Below are 18,735 nucleotides of genomic sequence, written 5' to 3'. Positions count from 1 at the left end.
ATTTGATAAAAGCTTCCCATTTTACTGCACCCACAATCTGAAACTTCTTTTAGCGGACATGGATCCAATAAGGTTCTGGAGACGCTTCCGCGCTCAGCATTGCAATACTACAATGGGCTAAGGCACAGCAATGTAGGATACAGTGCTCCCTCAACATACGATGGTAATCCGTTCCAAACGGACCATCGTTTGTTGAAACCATCGTATGTTGAGGGATCCGTGCAATGTAAAGTATAGGACAGTGGTCTACAACCTGCGGACCTCCAGATGTTGCAAAACTACAACACCCAGCATGCCCGGACAGCCGTTGGCTGTCCGGGCATGCTGGGTGTTGTAGTTTTGCAGCATCTGGAGGTCCGCAGGTTGTAGACCACTGTAAGAGAAAGTTGTACTCACCTGTCCCCGCCGCTCCGGACCGTCATCGCTCATCACCGCTGGCCGGTATGTTACCGTCCATCGCTGTCGCCGCGTCCCCGGGGTGTCCCCAACGCTCCGGCAAGGCCTCTTCTTCTCCGGCATCCTCGCTCTCACGTCGCCACCATCACGTCGCTAAGCACGCCGCTCCTATTGGATGACGGGACGGCGTGCGCAGCAACGTGATGACGACGATGGAGAGCGCCGACGATGCAGGGGATCCTGAAGAGGACGCGCCGGAGCCCCGAGGACAGGTAAGTGACCATCATCGGAGCTCACGGGGCACCGTAAACGGCTATCCGGTGGCAGCTGAAGAAGTCTGCGCTGTCGGATAGCCTTTTATGCGATGGCCCCGACATAAAAAAGCATCGTATGTTGATGCTGCCTTCAACATGCGATGGCCTCTGAGAAGCCATCGCATGTTGAAATTATGGTATGTCGGGGCCATCGTAGGTCGGGGGGGTCACTGTATTTAGGTTTTCTTTACCATAAAAAGGTTAAAAAAAACAAAAAAAGAGCTTTGAGAATCTCTGTGCAGTCACTGAAGCAGCAGGGGGTGAACAGAGATTTCCTGCAGAATAGTAAGTGCATCTCTGGAATATATTACAAGCCATAACTCCGGATGCAATGTATTCACACTTATTATGTAGATTTTATCGGCTTGTAAACTGATGCTTAGTGGTAAATCTGTGTTTTAATAAACATGACGTCAACTTTGTTTGTATTGCAATGTGCTTATATGACTAGACTAGTGAACTTCATGAAGGGGAATGTTAATCCTTACACATCGCTCTGGTGAGTGTAGACGCGGTCAAACAATGCTTCCGGAGCCATCCATTTCACAGGCAGCCGACCCTGTAATTGGAAAGACAAAAAAACAGACTGTACCATCAGCACATTGGAGCAGCCACCCTGGCACCATCCTATCTTCCCTCCTAATCCCCTATCTAAAGCCTTCACTGGTGACTGCTGACTACAGCTGTGTCCGGCTAAAGCCCACACTGTACATACAGCGGAGATCTCACTACATTCTATACAATGATGATCCATGAAATCGCCGGTCATCCAGCCCGGAAATATTACCTGGGGTCTATTCAGTGAATTATGAGACCACCAGCAAACATAACTGCTCGCTCTCAAAAAGAAATTCTATTCTTTATTTTTTTTCTGTCTATCGTTTCATCCATCCAGCTAATCTTTACATTAACCTATTTCATCCATCCTTTCCATTCCATCCTAACTATCTATCCATTTGTTCTATCCATCCTAAGTATCTATCCATTCATCCTATCCATCCCATTCATCCTTTCCATCCGTCTATTCTATCCAGCCATTCGTCTATTCTGCCTGTTCATCTTATTTATATATCTATTCTATCCATTTATCTATCTATTCATTCTATCCATCAGTCTGCTCATCTACCTACCCATATGTCCATCTATTATATCCATCCGTCTATTAGTTTTATACATCCATTCGTTCAGTCTATCCTATCCATCCATCCCATATCTATCTATCTATCTATCCCATTTATAGCCATCCATCCCTATTTATAGCCATCCATCCCTATTTATAGCCATCCATCCCTATTTATAGCCATCCATCCCTATTTATAGCCATCCATCCATCCCTATTTATAGCCATCCATCCATCCCTATTTATAGCCATCCATCCATCCCTATTTATAGCCATCCATCCATCCATCTCATAGCCATCCATCCATCCCATATCTATCCATCCAACCTATCCATCTGCTCTGTCCATCTGTTATATCCATCCGTCTATTAGTTTTATACATCCATTCGTTCAGTCTATCCTATCCATCCATGCAATATCTATCTATCCCATTTCTATCCATCCATCTCTATTTATCCATCCATCCATCCCATATCCATCCATCCATCCCATATCCATCCATCCATCTCATATCCATCCATCCATCTCATATCCATCCATCCATCCATCCCATATCCATCCATCCATCCATCTCATATCCATCCATCCAATATCCATCCATCCAATATCCATCCATCCATCCCATATCCATCCCATATCCATCCATCCATCCCATATCCATCCATCCCTCTCATATCCATCCCATATCTATCCATCCATCCCATTTATACCCATCCATCCATATATATCCATCCATCCATATATATCCATCCATCCATATATATCCATCCATATATATCCATCCAAGCTTTTCTTGTGCCCAAAGTGGCTGATCTGCTCCGCTATGTGGTATACCCCTGATCCTGTGACTGGTCAGATGTTCCAGTCAGGGCTTTGGGAAAGCTGTGTGAGCTCTAATTGCAGCCACATTAACAGACATTCCGCTTTCTCACTAACAAAACAGGTTCAAGTTACAGGGGTTTTCCACTATTAAAAGTATTTTCTGCCAATATATTCTGCCTAGAGAAGGTATATGCAGGGCCACTGTCTCTACCCAACTGAGCTTACAATCTAATGTCACTGACCCTCACCTCCATACGAACACACCAGAGCAATGTCAATGAACGTACAGCTCCCAACTCACATTTGTGGTCTTCTTGTAGTAGTCTATGTTGTGAATGTCTCTGGCGAGGCCAAAGTCCGCAATTTTCATCACATTATCATCGGTTACTAGCACATTCCTGGCCGCAAGGTCTCGGTGAATACACTGCAGAGAAGATGGAACAATAATTAAAAATTCTACACTCAATATACGCAAACACTTTATTCTACTACACATTCTGGAAACATTACTTACTATGTTTTATGTTTTCTAATGCATCTAAAATACACTTTAAAAAACAGGTTTGGTTTTAGAATAGGTTACTGTTATGTGTATACAGCTCGGATGCAGACTTATGTATCTCCATGGTTACAGACTACAAATAGGTCCTATGTAGTCATGATTTACTCTCTTCGGTCAGCCCTCTCTCCAACTAGGGGCAGGGGAGTGAACCATCCCTGTAGTGTAGTATACAATCACAGAGACACACAAGTCTTCTTAGGAGCTATATACACACAATACTTCTCATGAAGACTTAAAGAGGTACTCCGGTGGAAAACATTTTTTTTTTTAAATAAACTGGTGCCAAAAAAATTAAAACAGATTTGTAAATTACTTCTATTTCAAAAGCTTAATCCTTCCAGTACTTATCAGCTGCTGTATGCTCCACAGGAAGTCGTGTGGTTCTTTTCAGTCTGACCACAGTGCTCTCTGCTGACACCTCTGTCCATGTCATGAACTGTCCAGAGTAGAAGCAAATCCCTATAGAAAACCTCTCCTGCTCTGGACAGTTCCTGACACAGACAGAGGTGTCAGCAGAGAGCACTGTGGTCAGACAGAAAAGAACAACTCAATTTACTATGGAGCATACAGTACTGGAAGAATTAAGATTTTTAAATAAATAACTTACAAATCAGTTTAACTTTTTTTTTTTTGGCACCAGTTGATTTAAAAAAAAAAAAAAAAAAAATTAAAAATTATATATATATATATATATATATATATATATATATATATATATATATATATATATATATATATATTATAGTTTTGCACCAGAGTACTCCTTTAAAGGGTTATTCCAGTATTTTGAAAAATAAAAAATCATATTTTGTTTGGGGAAAAAATAAAAGGAAAGAGCTATTCTTACCTACTCCTATTCCCCCGCAGCTCCCGAAAATCTCTTTCCAGTTCCTCCATCTCCCGTCTTTTTCCTACTCCTCAGATGAGAGCTTGGTGCAGGACCTGCACGTTCAGCCAATCACAAGCCAGAGTGGTTTCCCATCTTGACCAGTGATTGGCTGAGGAGGCAGGTCCTACACCAAGTTCTCGTCTAAGAAACAGGAAGAGTAGAGGAGGTCGGGGGACCGGCAGTAAATGAATAGGAGCAGCAGTGGCCGTGCAAGGTAAGTATAGCTTTTTATTTCTATTTTTGCCTGGCCCCAACAACATATACATTTTTTCATAAAATCGGAACACCACTTTAATTCTCATTGATGCCAATAAAGCTGACACAGGGAGTAAGAATCAGGTCATTTTTCTCCCCAAGACAACCCAATTTCCCCCCAGCTAGAAGCTATAAGGGCAGTGTTTTCCAAAAAGTGTGTCTCCAGCTGTTGCAAAACTACAACCCCCAGCATGCCCGGACAGCCTTTGGCTGTCCGGGCTTGCTGGGGGTTGTAGTTTTGCAACAGCTGGAGACACACTTTTTAGAAAACAATTTATTTGGGAAGTTAGAACTTCAGATAATATGGGACCACTGATAAAAGTACCCAAAGAGCAGAAAGCACAGAAAATGCTGGAATTTTTATTTCTAACCTCTAGAGGGCGCAGTGAGCAAGGAAATATTTAAGGGCTTCGAAACCGCGGGAAAGGAGTAGTGCAATTGCCTACATACCCTCCTCCAGAGACTGGCTTATATACGTGCCCTAGTCATATAAAACAGAGTGCAGAGCTGAATTTGTCATCCGTTCAGCATTGCACATGTATCATGATACCTAAGATCGCTTCTTGTAAACCTATAGAGACAGGCAGCCTGAGGGTCCATGGCTAGAGATGGCCCCATTGTCTGTTACATCCTTTCCTCTTTGAAGGGGTATCCCAGGCCAAAACTATATTATATATATATATATATATATATATATATATATATATATATATATATATATATATATACTGGCTCCGGAAAGTTAAAAAGATTTGTAAATTACTTCTATTAAAAAATCTTAATCCTTCCAATAGTTATTAGCTTCTGAAGTTGAGTTGCAGTTTTCTGTCTAACTGCTTTGTGATGACTCACGTCCCGGGAGCTGTGCAGCTCCTATGGGGATATTCTCCCATCATGCACAGCTCCCGGGACGTGACATCCTCATTGAGCAGTTAGACAGAAAACTTCAGAAGCTAATAACTATTGGAAGGATTAAGATTTTTTAATAGAAGTAATTTACAAATCTGTTCAACTTTCCGGAGCCAGTTGATATATAAAAAAAAAGTTTTTGCCTGGAATACCCCTTTAAGGGTGTATTCACACCTACAGTATCCCGCGTATATTCCTACAGTATCCTGCGTATATTTGATGTGCAGGATCTGAAGATGCAGTTTACATTGAAATCACCAGCATAAAATCTGCAGCTTCAAATCTTGCGCATCAAATATACACAGGATATTATACGTGTGAATAAACCCTAAAATTGTATTTCAACAGACATTTACAACATCTCTAGGTTAAACCCAAAATGTCTGACAGGTTGGGGGTCCCACCAGATCCCCCTTCCCACACCCACATATTGCAAACTGGTGCTTTTGAGCTTGTGAAGAGACCATCAGAGGACAGAGGGGTAAGTTGTCCATGCACGGGCACTTGGGCATCATACTCTCCTATACAGGCTATTTAAAGGGGTATTCCGGCCAAAGACATCTTATCCCCTATCCAAAGGATAAGGGGATAAGATGTCTGATCGCGGGGGGTTCGCAGCCGCAACCTCTGTGTTTCTGGGACTGGAGACGTGACTTCATGCCACGCCTCTACATTCATTACGGGGGGTTCCAGGGGCAGGTCCCCCCGCGACCAGACATCTTATCCCCTATCTTTTAGATAGGGGATAAGATGTCTTTGGCCGGAATACCCCTTTAAAGGGGTTATCCAGGAAAAAAAAAATTTTATATATCAACTGGCTCCACAAAGTTAAACATATTTGTAAATGACTTCTATTAAAAAATCTTAATCCTTTCAGTACTTCTGAGCTGCTGAAGTTGAGTTGTTCTTTTCTGTCTAAGTGCTCTCTGAGGACACGTGTCTCGGGAGCTGTCTAGAGTAGAAGCAAATTCCCATAGGAACTGCACAGAGCAGAGCAGAATAGGTTTGCTATGGGAATTTGCTTCTACTCTGGAAAGCTCCTGAGACACGTTTCATCAGAGAGCGCTTAGACAGAAAAGAACAACTCAACTTCTGCAGCTGATAATTATTGGAAGGATTAAGATTTTTTAATAGAAGTAATTTACAAATCTGTTTAACTTTCTGGAGCCAGTTGATCTAAAAAATAAAATATATTTTTTTTTCCTGGAATACCCCTTTAAGTGTACTAGGGCTCTGGTGGCTACTAAGGGTCCCGTGATTTGTAATGCCAAGGTCAGCACATTGTATGACAAAGTTTAGCTCTGCTACATCTGTATTCTTCAAGTGGAACAGTATTAAGTAGGCACTTCCCGACCCTTACAGTCTCCAAAAGTTAAAAATCCTGTTCCCAAAAGTTTAAGAGAGTTAGAAAAAAAAAAAAAAAAAAAAACTTATAAAAATAAAACATTAAATGAACCTTTTACTTTCAACCATTGCTCGGCTTCGAAATGCAAAGCTGACAACGCCGTAGGTTATGGTAGAAGTCATCTAGCTTTGACAACCTGCACAATGAGCTTTGCCTGAAGCATCTGGTGCTGCAGAGTTTTGATATACAAAGCCACAGGCAGAATGTGCAAGCTAAAGAGATGTCCCAGTCTTTCATTCTGTCCCCGCTGTGTACTCCGGCGGAGGACAAAGAGATAATGGAACGTACCCCCCCCCCCCCCCCACCTTATACTGCATCTTGTGCAGGGATCAGCTCCGGCGAGAGACACCGTGCTGACTATACAGGACTATTGTGGTGGTCTGTTTATCAGCGGGATCATCGGGGGAGCGTTTTGGAGATGAATGAACTGCTGACATCCCACCGTACCATCCGCTTTCATTAGTTGAATGATTCAGCTGCACATGCAAAACATTGCACCGGTGTCTGGAGAGAGCTGGGGTGAGAGTGATCCCTGCATGAACTAACACGCTATCAATGGAGCTTGGATCCGCTATATGAAAAAACAACTGATGTAGCAGAGCTGGATTTGTAAATCTTTGCTCCTGCACCCCTAGTGGGTGGAAGTTTGTAAAAATCCTCCCATCCACATCTGCATCCTTCCGCCTCAAGGTGGACTTGTTGCTAGAAATAATAAATATTTTGGCATCAACTTACTTTTTGAGACGCTAGGTATTCCATGCCACGGGCGACCTGGTAGGCGCAGGAGACCAGATCCTTGAAAGTAAGCTGCTCAGCTGGAATCTTGCATGTATCAAATGAGTAGTCCATCCCAGGAGGACGGCGAGCCCTTAAATACTCCCTTAGATTCCCCTTGGATGCATATTCCACCAAGACGTAGAGAGGACCTACGGGGAAAAAGAACGAAGAAATGTTACCAATGATTCAGCCAATAAACAGATTATTCACTTAGATAAAAGGATCCTATGATGATGTATGCACTAGAAACAACCTGTGGGATTGTATATATATATATATATATATATATATATATATATATATATACTCCAATTGGGGTGCCCCCTATTAGTTAGAGGACACCTACTACAAAGATGATCTCTCTGGCAGATCCAGCTCGTTCATGGATTATATGTAATACTAAAAGTATAGCTCGCCACAACATCCACCAACTGGTTTCGGAAGACAAACTTCTGGTGAACAACTAATTGTCAGGACAACTTCGGCACACAAAGTGGCTGTCTTGATGAGACAACCCCAATAAGCTGGTACAGCCTTTCCCATTCTTTTACATTGTGATGAGAAAATTGGTAGACACCGTGGCCCAGATTTATCAAAGAATGTCTACGGTAGAGCTATTTTCCCACATTTATTTGGGTGGTGGGTTTGCATCTTTTTTATCAAGGAGATGCAGCAGGATGATGAATTTTGCGCAGCTCTGCTATGGTGGGAAAAGCTCGACCACATACACCTTTTCTAGATGCTTGTGAGGGAGGGAAGTAGACACTCTTCCGGGTCCTGAATTTGGCAGATTAGGTGTTTTTACTTACTTTCACAGAGCTGCTGGGACATTTTTACTTGCATTTTAGACACTAAAATCAAATTTGATTGCGGTGTCTAAGGGGTTAAAGGCAAAAACTTTTTTTTATATATCAACTGGCTCCGGAAAGTTAAACAGATTTGTAAATTACTTCAATTAAAAAATCTTAATCCTTCCAATAGTTATTAGCTTCTGAAGTTGAGTTGCTGTTTTCTTCTGTCTAACTGCTTTCTGATGGCTCACGTCCCGGGACGTGACATCATCATGGAGCAGTTAGACAGAAAACTTCGGAAGCTAATAACTATTGGAAGGATTAAGATTTTTTAATAGAAGTAATTTACAAATCTGTTTAACTTTCCGGAGCCAGTTGATATATATAAAAAAGTTTTTGCCTGGAATACCCCTTTAACTTTCTGGCACCAGTTGATTTAAAAAAAAATAAAATAAAATAAAGTTTTCCACGGGAGTACCCCTTTAATGTATCGGTGAGGGTCCCAGTGGTTAGGGGGGTACATATTTTCTGTACATTACTATCCCCTACTTCAACATTACTAGCTCTTTGGCAGGGAAGGCCGTGTTCTGCCACATTTTTCCTGAAGCCTGTGCCTCATCATGAAGCGGCTGCTGCTTGGATAGTGTAATTTATTACCAATGTTATTTTTGTAGTGCAGGATGTCTTTTATTATACATAATTTATCGAATACAGAGCAAAGTGCCGCTAATCCGTTCAGGCAGCCACCCTGGTAGTACAGGAAGAGGCCTAGATCAGGGAGAGGTCCACAAACAAAACGCTCATTCCTATTTCTATCCATTTGTCTATTTTATGGAGGGGCTCAATTCATGTATCCCTTTCGCAATGCCTATTGTATAAACAAAAGTTAAAAAGTCCCTCTTTGGATTTTAAAGAAATTGGACAGAATTAGAAAAACATGGTTTCTTCAATTCAAAAACAGTGGCCATACTACAGGGTCAAGCTGCAATACCAGACACAACCTGTGGGAAAGATGTGGCGCTATTGTTTTTCTAATGGTCGACAACCCATTCAATGCAGTATATATTCGGTAGATAGATGTAATCTATTAGCGACAATCCCTAAATTCTGGAGACAGTGACATCACCTGGCGGCTGGGTCGACTTGATAACTCCATTGTATATGTAATGTGACCTTTCTAAAAGGCCATGTTTTTCTCTTGGTTAGCTGTGATTTAAAGGGGTATTCCAGGATAAAACTTTTTTTTTTTATATCAACTGGCTCCAGAAAGTTAAACAGATTTGTAAATTACTTCTATTAAAAAATCTTAATCCTTTCAATAATTATCAGCTGCTGAAGTTGAGTTATTTTCTGTCTGGCAACAGTGCTCTCTGCTGCCATCTCTGCTTGTCTCGGGAACTGCACAGAGTAGAAGAGGTTTGCTATGCGGATTTGTTTCTAAACTGGGCGGTTCCCGAGACATGTGTCATCAGAGAGCACTTAGATAGAAAAGAACAACTCAACTTCATCAGCTCATAAGTACTGAAAGGATTAAGATTTTTTTTATAGAAGTAATTTACAGATGTTTAACTTTCTGGAGCCACTTGATTATATATATATATATATATATATATATATATATATATATATATAAAGTTTTTTTTTTCCCTGGATAACCCCTTATGCAGATATCATAGTAATGGTTCCTACTAAATTTCCCTCGACAAATAGCCTCAAGGTGCGGGAAATCAAAAATACAAAAAATGTCTCAGCAAAGAAACTTTCTAGGTTAACTCATGCCTGTCTACACGAACATACCATCTTGTGTGCAGGCACCCAGGAGATTGATGATATTTTTATGCTTTCCAATCATCTTCATCATTTCCATTTCGGACACCAGATCAGAGAGATCTTTATCAGTGGCATCATCTGCAAACCAGGCAAGAGAACACACGTTATATCTAAAAACATGGGGTAAAGGGGTAATGAGCAATGGCTATGTTACAATATTCTTCTATATCATCATCGTGATGGTTGTTAAATGGGCTTGGAAAAATAAATGGTCATCAAATTAAACATGCTGTTACATCTTTATCTGTGGTCATCTAACCACTATAGGCCTAGTGAGCAGGAGCTTATATGTCATTCCCACTAGGTAATGCCAGGATCGGAGAAACTAATAACTATCTAAAACCTTAGTTTTTGCTGTCTATAGTAAGTCTCTCTAAGTACCCTGACAGGAGGATGGAGCTCTGTCTGTCAGCCAAACTGCACCCTACAATACAATCATAGGGTGCCAATGGATTACCATTGTAGCTGAAGCATTTTCATAGTCTTCAGGAATACTAAGTGTTCCAAAGCATAATATAAGTGATCATAGGCTTAAAGGGGTACTCCGCAGCTCAGCGTTTGGAACAAACTTTTCCGAACGCTGGAGCCGAGAGCTCATGATGTCATAGCCCCGCACCCTCAATGCAAGCCTATGGGAGGGGGCGTGACGGCTGTCAAGCCCCCTTCCATAGACTTGCATTGAGGGGGGCAGGGCTATGACGTCAAGAGGTCCCGGTGCCGAATCCAGCGTTCAGAACAGTTTATTCCAAATGCTGAGCAGCGGAGTAACCCTTTAATTCCTCTAGCTAGACAAAAAAAAAAAAGTGTAACGTTTAGTAAGCAATTATTTTTAATACAAAATATTTGTTTAATATAGATATGATCGACTAGGTGCCATCCCACGGATCTCACAAGCCATACCAGTCGCCTGCCATGAGACCATTACCTTTTATCTTGAGGAATTGGCACCCCAGATATCTGGTTTACCAGGACCTTGTATTGTTCAGAGGGTTACTTTATCTTTTGTCTTTATTATGGTTCATACAAATGTAGAATTTGCAGAAAATACAGAATTAAAAAGTTAATAAAAACTTTCACAATTGGTATTACTGCAATTCTACTGAAGTGAACATATTTTCAAGCTTTCTCTATTTTACCTTTCAACATTTTCACAGCTACGGTTATGGATTTGTTTGGCTTATCCTTATCAATGCCGATGGCTTCAGCCATGACGACTTGGCCAAAGCATCCTTCGCCCAATGGTTTTCCCAGTGTCAACCTATTACAAAGAGAAAAACCATGTAAAAAGTGGACTCCGTAAGGTCCTTTCTTGCTCTTGAAGATCCTCAAAAAAAAAATCTGAACTTACCTAGATCTTGATAATTCCCACTTGGGGTCAGCCGGCAATCCAAGTTCCGAAACATTGGCCAACATTGTTCCATCAGTGGAGGACAAGTGCGTAATTCTCACCAGTGGGGTGTTTGAATTCATGGATGAATTGGACTCCAGAGACACCTGCTTAAATAAAGCAAATAAAGTGTATTATTGCCAACTGTTGGGTATTTAAAAAGAAGAAGAAAAAATTAAGAAAATTAGATAGGAAAAGGGTAATGGAGGAAGAAAGGAGAAATAGGGAGACATCTAATGTGGTTTCTTTGGGCAGGAACGGGTTGAAATTTCTCTATTTTCCGAGCATTTCATTGCCATCAAAATGTAAATTGGATAAGCTCGTCACCATTTTTTTTCTCTGGCTGGGAATACATTTAAATGTCATTACTATCATTATAATGAGCACCACAGCATGTTCAGGGAATTGCGCACCTCCAAGGTTACGGGGAAGGCAACAAACACATTGCAACATATGCTCTCCAGCTCTGTTCTGGGGTGGGATCTGAGGAGGGGGGTATCTGAGCTTATAAAACATTATACTGTAAAAGATCCAAATCCTTTAGAAATACATGCAGTTCAGAGTCCTGTGTCATGCACCCGCAAAGAGGAGAAAGAAGACAGACATGTTAAAAATACCGCAAGATGAAAGAAAACATGGAGGACTTAATGATAGAAGTGCTCTAGGGAAATGTGATATATATATATATGAGAAAATGTAATCTATAAAGCCAATACTTTGGTGTAAAATAGATATACAAGACACCTCATTCATTTAAAGATAGTATTGCATCAGAAAAATTCAAGGAGCAGACAGAGCCCTCCTGGCATTGAGCTTCACCTGTACAAGAACTGCAGGTGAAACTCTTCAAGTCCAGGGTCAACGCATCCATCTACCCGGAGATTTTGGAGCACTTTATGCTTCCTTTCCTTTTAAGTTGCATTAATGAAATACAATGGACTTTTGCATGATATTCTAATTTTTCAAGTTTCCCCTGTATAAGGACCTTAGCAAAGTTCTGTGATCATGTTGTTTGGTTGTTACCGTCTATGTGTTTCACTTTATGGAACACCCATTCAACATCTCATCTTGGCCAAAGATCCATCTCCATGTTTATAGCGGAATTTGTTTCATATAGTACAGTAGGCGGATAAGATGTATAAAGCCAGAATACTCCTTTAATTTTGGGTGTCAATAAAATGTTTAAAAAAACTAAACAAAAAGAACTATAAGGACTTGAAAAGGAAGTTGTAATGAAAAGCTCTTAAAAATATTTAGGCCCTTTTTAAGTAAAGTTGGCCATACATATTAGGTAGGTATCAGCTGGGAAAAGGGGGATGGGGTGAACACTTTTTCACCTGATTGCCATAGACATGAAGGTTACTTGCAGATGAGCGTTCATGTGCTTTGAATGGAGGTGGTGGCTGATCGCAATGGGAATATAAGGTTGCACTGCCAAAATACAACATGACCAATCCTACTCTTCCCCCAACATCTGCCATCAAGGGAGAGTTGTGAGGCCGCCATACAGACTAGAAATGTATTACTGACAGGGGCCGTCTGTATCCCTGGTAGAGCTATAGGCAACCTTGTTTCAGGAAATGATATGATGATCAGACTTAGAACTTAGCCATAAAGAAAGAGATAACCCATAGGGGAAAAATCTCTTCTGAATCAATGCAATGCTTCTGTTTTCTTCAAGGTAAGACAAAATATGGCAGGCAAATATGGCAAAATTTGCACCAGTTGCCAGACCTCAACTCTGCTCATGTGTTTTAAGTATATGAAATGGTAGACAACAGTAGGCACTCATGTTTAAGACATCCCCAGAATTTACGCATGCAGAAACTAAAGAACCAAAGTGTAAGCACATACATCTTAAAATGGGGTATTCCAGTTAAAAATGTTTTTTATTTCATATCAACTGGTGCCAGAAAGTTAAACAGATTTGTAAATTACTTCTATGAAAAAAACCTTAATCCTCCCATCACTTATCAGCTGCTAAAGTTGAGTTGTTCTTTTCTCTGTCTGGCAACAGTGCTCTCTGCTGACATCCCTTTGTCTGTCTCAGGAACTATCAAGAGCAGGAGAGGTTTGCTATGGGGATTTGCTCCTTTATGAGACAGACAGAGGTGTCAGCAAAGAGCACTGTTGTCAGGCAGAAAAGAACAACTCAACTTCAGGAGCTGATAAGTACTGGAAGGATTAAGATTTTTTTTAATAGAAGTAATTTACAAATCTGTTTAACTTTTTGGAGCCAGTTGATATGAAAAAAAATATACATAGTTTTTCACTGAAATACCCCTTTAAGACCACCAAGCTTAAGTACTTGTTAATGCATGGCATAGAAGAGAAGACTGTAGAACCTTTAGTAAACATACAACATAAAGAGCCAGATCAAAAAGTACACCTACAGATGGGATCCTTGTTACTAGCAGTTCTAAAGCTGGAGACACATCAGTAACTTATCCATGATGTGGGTTTTCATTTCATGGACTGGCTTGTACACTCAAATGATTTAAGAGGTGATGATGGACATGTTGGCAATTATACAGGTAATTGTAATAAGAGCTATTTACAAAGAGTTGAGGGTTTAGGTGGTCACTGGATTTACAAGTGCCCCACTAATGGTCAGAAGCTGGACAAAACTTAAAGGGGTACTCCGGTGCTCCAGCGTTCTGAACATTTTGTTCAGAATGCTCGGAGGCGGAGGCCATGACGTCATGGCCACACCCCCTTCATTCATGTCTATGGAAGGGGGCATGTCAGTCAACACGCCCCCTTCCATAGACATGAATGGAGGGGGCATGGCGTGACGTCACGAGGTGACATGGCCATGTCGTCATGACCACTGCTTCGGGAGATTGCGGGGTGGCTCAGGAGTGGGTCCCTCGCGATCAGACATCTAATCCCCTATCCTTTAGATAGGGGATAAGATGTCTAGCAGTGGAGTAATGGAGTACCATACAACCTATAAAAGGGTAAAAAGGGCATGCAAGGTGAGAAGACAGAGGGAAGAACACTGATAGTAATCTTGTATCTACTTTCTGTTACCTGTCGCTTCAGGGGAAATTTGGAGACTTTTTGCACAGTCGGGGTGTTCATTGCCTTCTTGGAAGTGTTCTTCATCCGATAGGTGACTATGATGATAATAACCACCAAGAAGAAGACAATGGTTGCAGTCACCACAATAAGGACACTGACCGAGTTGGAGCTGGTGGCTTCTACTTTGACATCTGGTTCTATTGGGATGAAAAACATTTTTTTTCTAAGCTTTGGAATAGTCACAGAAAGAAGAGGTTAGAGGAGTGAATATGTGTTGTGCAGTACTAAAGTGGCTTTAGGTGATATAGCACAAAAGAACCTTGTCTACATACTGGGCAGAACTCTAAGGCTCTACAGTCAGGACTCTGCTTTGAGATATGTGAAAAGTTATTTTCTTTAACATAAAGGGGTAGTCCACTGGCCATCGTTTGGACCATTTAGTTCCGAATGCTGTGTACGCACTGCGGGGGTCAGACACTCTCTGCCCCCTCAATGCAAGTCTATGGCAGAGGCCGTGGCAGCCACCATGCCCCCTCCCATAGATTTGCATTGAGGGGGCATGGCATCATGAGGGGGCATAGCCGGCCCCCACAGAGTGCACACAGCATTCGAAACGAAATGTTCCGAATGCTGGCCAGTGGAGTACCCCTTTAAAAGTAACCTGGACTGATCAATCGCTCACTCTTTGGGTATAGGAGAGAGAGACATCTATCATTCGTCCGGGGGGGGGGGGGGGGAAGGCAGGGACTGAGTTGGAGTTTGAAACCCAATTATCCTTCAAAAAGGGAACCTGATTGTGCAGACTAGAGGTAAATGTTGGAAAGTGACAATCCCCACATGTAGTCTAATCTAAAAAGATATTTTATATATATATATATATATATATATATATATATATATATATATATTTATTTATATATAAAAAAGTCTTCTTTATAGTTACTAGGGGGTGGTGCATGACACATGGAGTCATAAAACATCAGAGAGAAACTACCAGTGTCATGCTCAGCCTCCAGCCTTGGCCATAACACAGTATATCAGTTTTTCTTGGAATTTTTTTTTAACCCTTAAAAATATCTATCACTATAAGAAACAAGAGAATAATGCATAACAAATACAGAGGTATAACTATAAGCTTATGGGCTTCAGGGTCAGATGTGCTTTGGTGCCCGCTTAGGCACCAGGGCCCCCGATGCGACTGCTACCTCTGCATCCCTTATATAGCCATGTCCCTGAACAATATATATATATATATATATATATATATATATATATATATATATATATATACTATATTTACACTAGTCAAATAAAACCATAGTAAAATAAAGACTATTACATATAAAACACTAGATCAGTAAAATAAGAATAAAAGCATGCTGTCGCATAAGTAAAGCAAAGGCTAACATAATGGAACCCAACACCATGATTTACAGAGCGGACAGAATTACATCATTATCACGAAGATCAAACAAGTAAGATACATGTACAGAAAGGCCAAACAAATAAGACACAATAGCAAGTCAAAACATAAAACACTTTTGGGTTTATGGAAAAAAATGTTAAATTGTTGTGGGTTTGACTGGGCTAGATTTCACCTAATATTTAATCTTTTACCACAGGGGTAAAATTATAAATACAACAAACAAAAATTAACCGATGGCACCTTGTTTGGCATTTCTTGGGTACATGATAAGAGTCACCAAAGAAAAGCGAGAGGGAATACCTGGTAGAACGGTCAGCCAAGCAGTGTGATGTGAATAGCCAATAGAATTCCCAGCCAGACAGGTATACTCCCCAGCATCCTCAAAAGACACATTGCGCAAAACGAGAACCTCAATATCCTTATCCGAGGAGTATACACCCGTAGGCTAAAAAAGAATGGAAAGAAATAAAACTAAAAACAGAACACACTGAGGAAATGAAAGGAAAAAAAGACGAACATAGTAACACCAATGAAGACTAATGCAAGGAAGCCAGAATCCCAGCAGGTCGCTAAAAATCAGAAGAGTGACCAAAAGCAGCTTATCACCTGTAGGAGAAAAAGAAACCAGAACCCTTCACCAGGCTTTTTAAGATCTGTCCCACCAACGTGGCATGCAAGTGAATGAGATCTGAAAAATGAACCCACAACACAGAACAGCGGTTCTTCTATAGAGAAAACCTTAAAAACACAATGTTTTTGAGGTTTCTTAGCACTACTATCGTCACCATGGAGGCTGTTCATTTCGAAAGGAAATCTGCTCAAGCAACAAACATGTAGATGTGACCTGATTAGGACAACAAATATGTTGTTTTCTAACCAGGTCTACAGGGCTGCTGGTTGTGGGTTTCTTTTTCATTAAAAATCTCTTGACTTTGAAGGGACAGAAGCACCAATAGTGGTAGAAACACCAAATCAGTAGGCTACCGAAGACCCAAGAATATTCAGGATAATTTTCCTTTTGGCTCGAAACTCATTCAAAACTTCGAGCCTATGGTTTTACCTGCTGTCGGATAGTAAATGCTGAGCCAAAATGTGTCTTCGGCTATGCCGATGAAATTGTTGGCTCTACATATATATTCTCCTTCATCGTTTGCTGTCACATTGTACAGATTTAAGAAAACATCAGCTTCTGAATTATTGTTTATCCATGTCTGCAGGAACAGCAAACACTCAAACTTCAGAATATGGCTTTAAACCTCGATCAACATGAAAGAAATACAGAGATTCTGGACTACAACCTGGTTTCTTCATATTTGGGTTTAAACATCATATCAAGAGCAAGATAACAGTCGCCATGTTTAACAAGCCAGCAATTCTTTGCTGAATGACCGGGTCGTTGTGCCAAAAAAAAAAAAAAAAATTCTATTTAGATCAACTGGCTCCAGAAAGTTGAACAGATTTGTAAATTACTTCTATTTAAAAAAAATCTCAATCCTTGTTCTTTTCTTTCTGACCATTGTGCTCTCTGCTGACACCTCTGCTTGTCTCAGGAACTGTCCGAAGCATTTGAGGTTTGCTATGGGGATTTGCTCCTACTCTGGACAGTTCCTGAGACAAGCAGAGGTGTCCAAAGGATAGGGGATAAGATGTCAGATCGCTGCGGTCCCGCTGCTGGGGACCCATGGGATCCCCGCTGCGGCACTGCGCTATCATTACAGCACAGAGCGAGATCGCTCTGCACGTAATGACGGGCAATACAGGGGCTGGAGCATCGTTACGTCACGGCCCCGCCCCTCGTGACGTCACGGCCCGCCCCTTTCAATACAAGTCTATGGGAGGGGGCGTGGCGGTCATCATGCCCCCTGCCATAGATTTGCATTAAGGGGACAGGCCGTGATGTCACGAGGGGCGGAGCCATGACGTCACGCTGCTCTGTCCCCTGTATCGCCCGTCATTACGCACAGAGCAAACTCGCTCTGTGCTGTAATGATAGCGCAGTGCCGCAGCGGGGATCCCCAGCAGCGGGACCGTGGTGATCTGACACTTATCCCCTATCCTTTGGATAGGGATAAGATGTCTAGGGCGGAATACCCCTTTAACTGCTGGAACCCCTCAATAGAATAGAGAACAGCTTTCCAGCAAGTTTATGGTGAGAACCTGTTGTAAGGAACAATGCTTCATAGAAACATAGAATGTGTTGACAGATCAGAACCGCTCAGCCCATCTAGTCTGCCCAATTTTCTAAATTCATAAGATGATATGGGAGGAAAGGTCCACAGAATTCTTCTTTGTTATATACTTGCTGGTGGAAAGAAACTGGGAGATCATGGGGTTCCAGTACTCCGAAAGCCATAAATCAAATATTTATATATTTTATTTACTTTGTTATTGAGGATGGAGTCTAAGATAATTATTTTAAGGCATTTGTTGATCCAGAAAAAGGGAAAATCAAGGCAAAGTATTCCCCATAATAAATATGAACAACCACGCACTGCTCGCTCTTAAAGGAATTATTCAGGGTTAGGAAAGGGCAATCCCCCCCTCCTCCAGAAACAGTGACACCAAAGTCAATAGCTTGTTTTAGCAATTTTTACATGTTCCCTTTAAAACATTTTTTTTTTAAATGGTTTGAAAAACATGGTCTCAAAATTCAAATTAAAGAAAAAAAAACAACAAACTCTTGATATATGAAGAGAATTAAAATACTTCTATTTAGACAAGTAATGACAAACTTTTAGCAGGAGAGAGAATTTGTTATGCCGGAGTGAGTCAAGTTAACGCACTGAATTAACATAATGTCACGGCTGAATGAGATGAGAGATCTACAT

The 18,735-nt window shown here is 41.1% G+C and overlaps 1 protein-coding gene across 6 annotated transcripts in view; it reads right to left on the bottom strand.

Annotated features, from left to right (window-relative positions):
- FGFR3 (fibroblast growth factor receptor 3) overlaps positions 1-18,735 on the bottom strand; it is a 118,733-nt gene that overhangs the window by 13,344 nt on the left and 86,654 nt on the right. For 4 of the 6 annotated variants that reach the window (XM_056554912.1, XM_056554913.1, XM_056554929.1 and 1 more), the window contains 8 exons: positions 16,208-16,352; positions 14,485-14,678; positions 11,419-11,564; positions 11,207-11,328; positions 10,038-10,148; positions 7,408-7,598; positions 2,954-3,076; positions 1,199-1,269 (listed from right to left, as the gene is read on the bottom strand). In XM_056554912.1, coding sequence (XP_056410887.1) covers positions 1,199-1,269; positions 2,954-3,076; positions 7,408-7,598; positions 10,038-10,148; positions 11,207-11,328; positions 11,419-11,564; positions 14,485-14,678; positions 16,208-16,352 — 1,103 coding nt within the window. Of the gene's footprint in view, positions 1-1,198; positions 1,270-2,953; positions 3,077-7,407; positions 7,599-10,037; positions 10,149-11,206; positions 11,329-11,418; positions 11,568-14,484; positions 14,679-16,207; positions 16,353-18,735 lie in introns of all 6 variants that reach the window. The other 2 variants (XM_056554916.1, XM_056554925.1) reach the window with 2 other exon arrangements.

Source organism: Hyla sarda, chromosome 1 (assembly GCF_029499605.1).
Source record: "Hyla sarda isolate aHylSar1 chromosome 1, aHylSar1.hap1, whole genome shotgun sequence".
Classification (NCBI taxonomy): domain Eukaryota; kingdom Metazoa; phylum Chordata; class Amphibia; order Anura; family Hylidae; genus Hyla; species Hyla sarda.
Note: the sequence above shows the minus strand (reverse complement) of the source record. Positions and strands in the feature narration are given on the sequence as shown.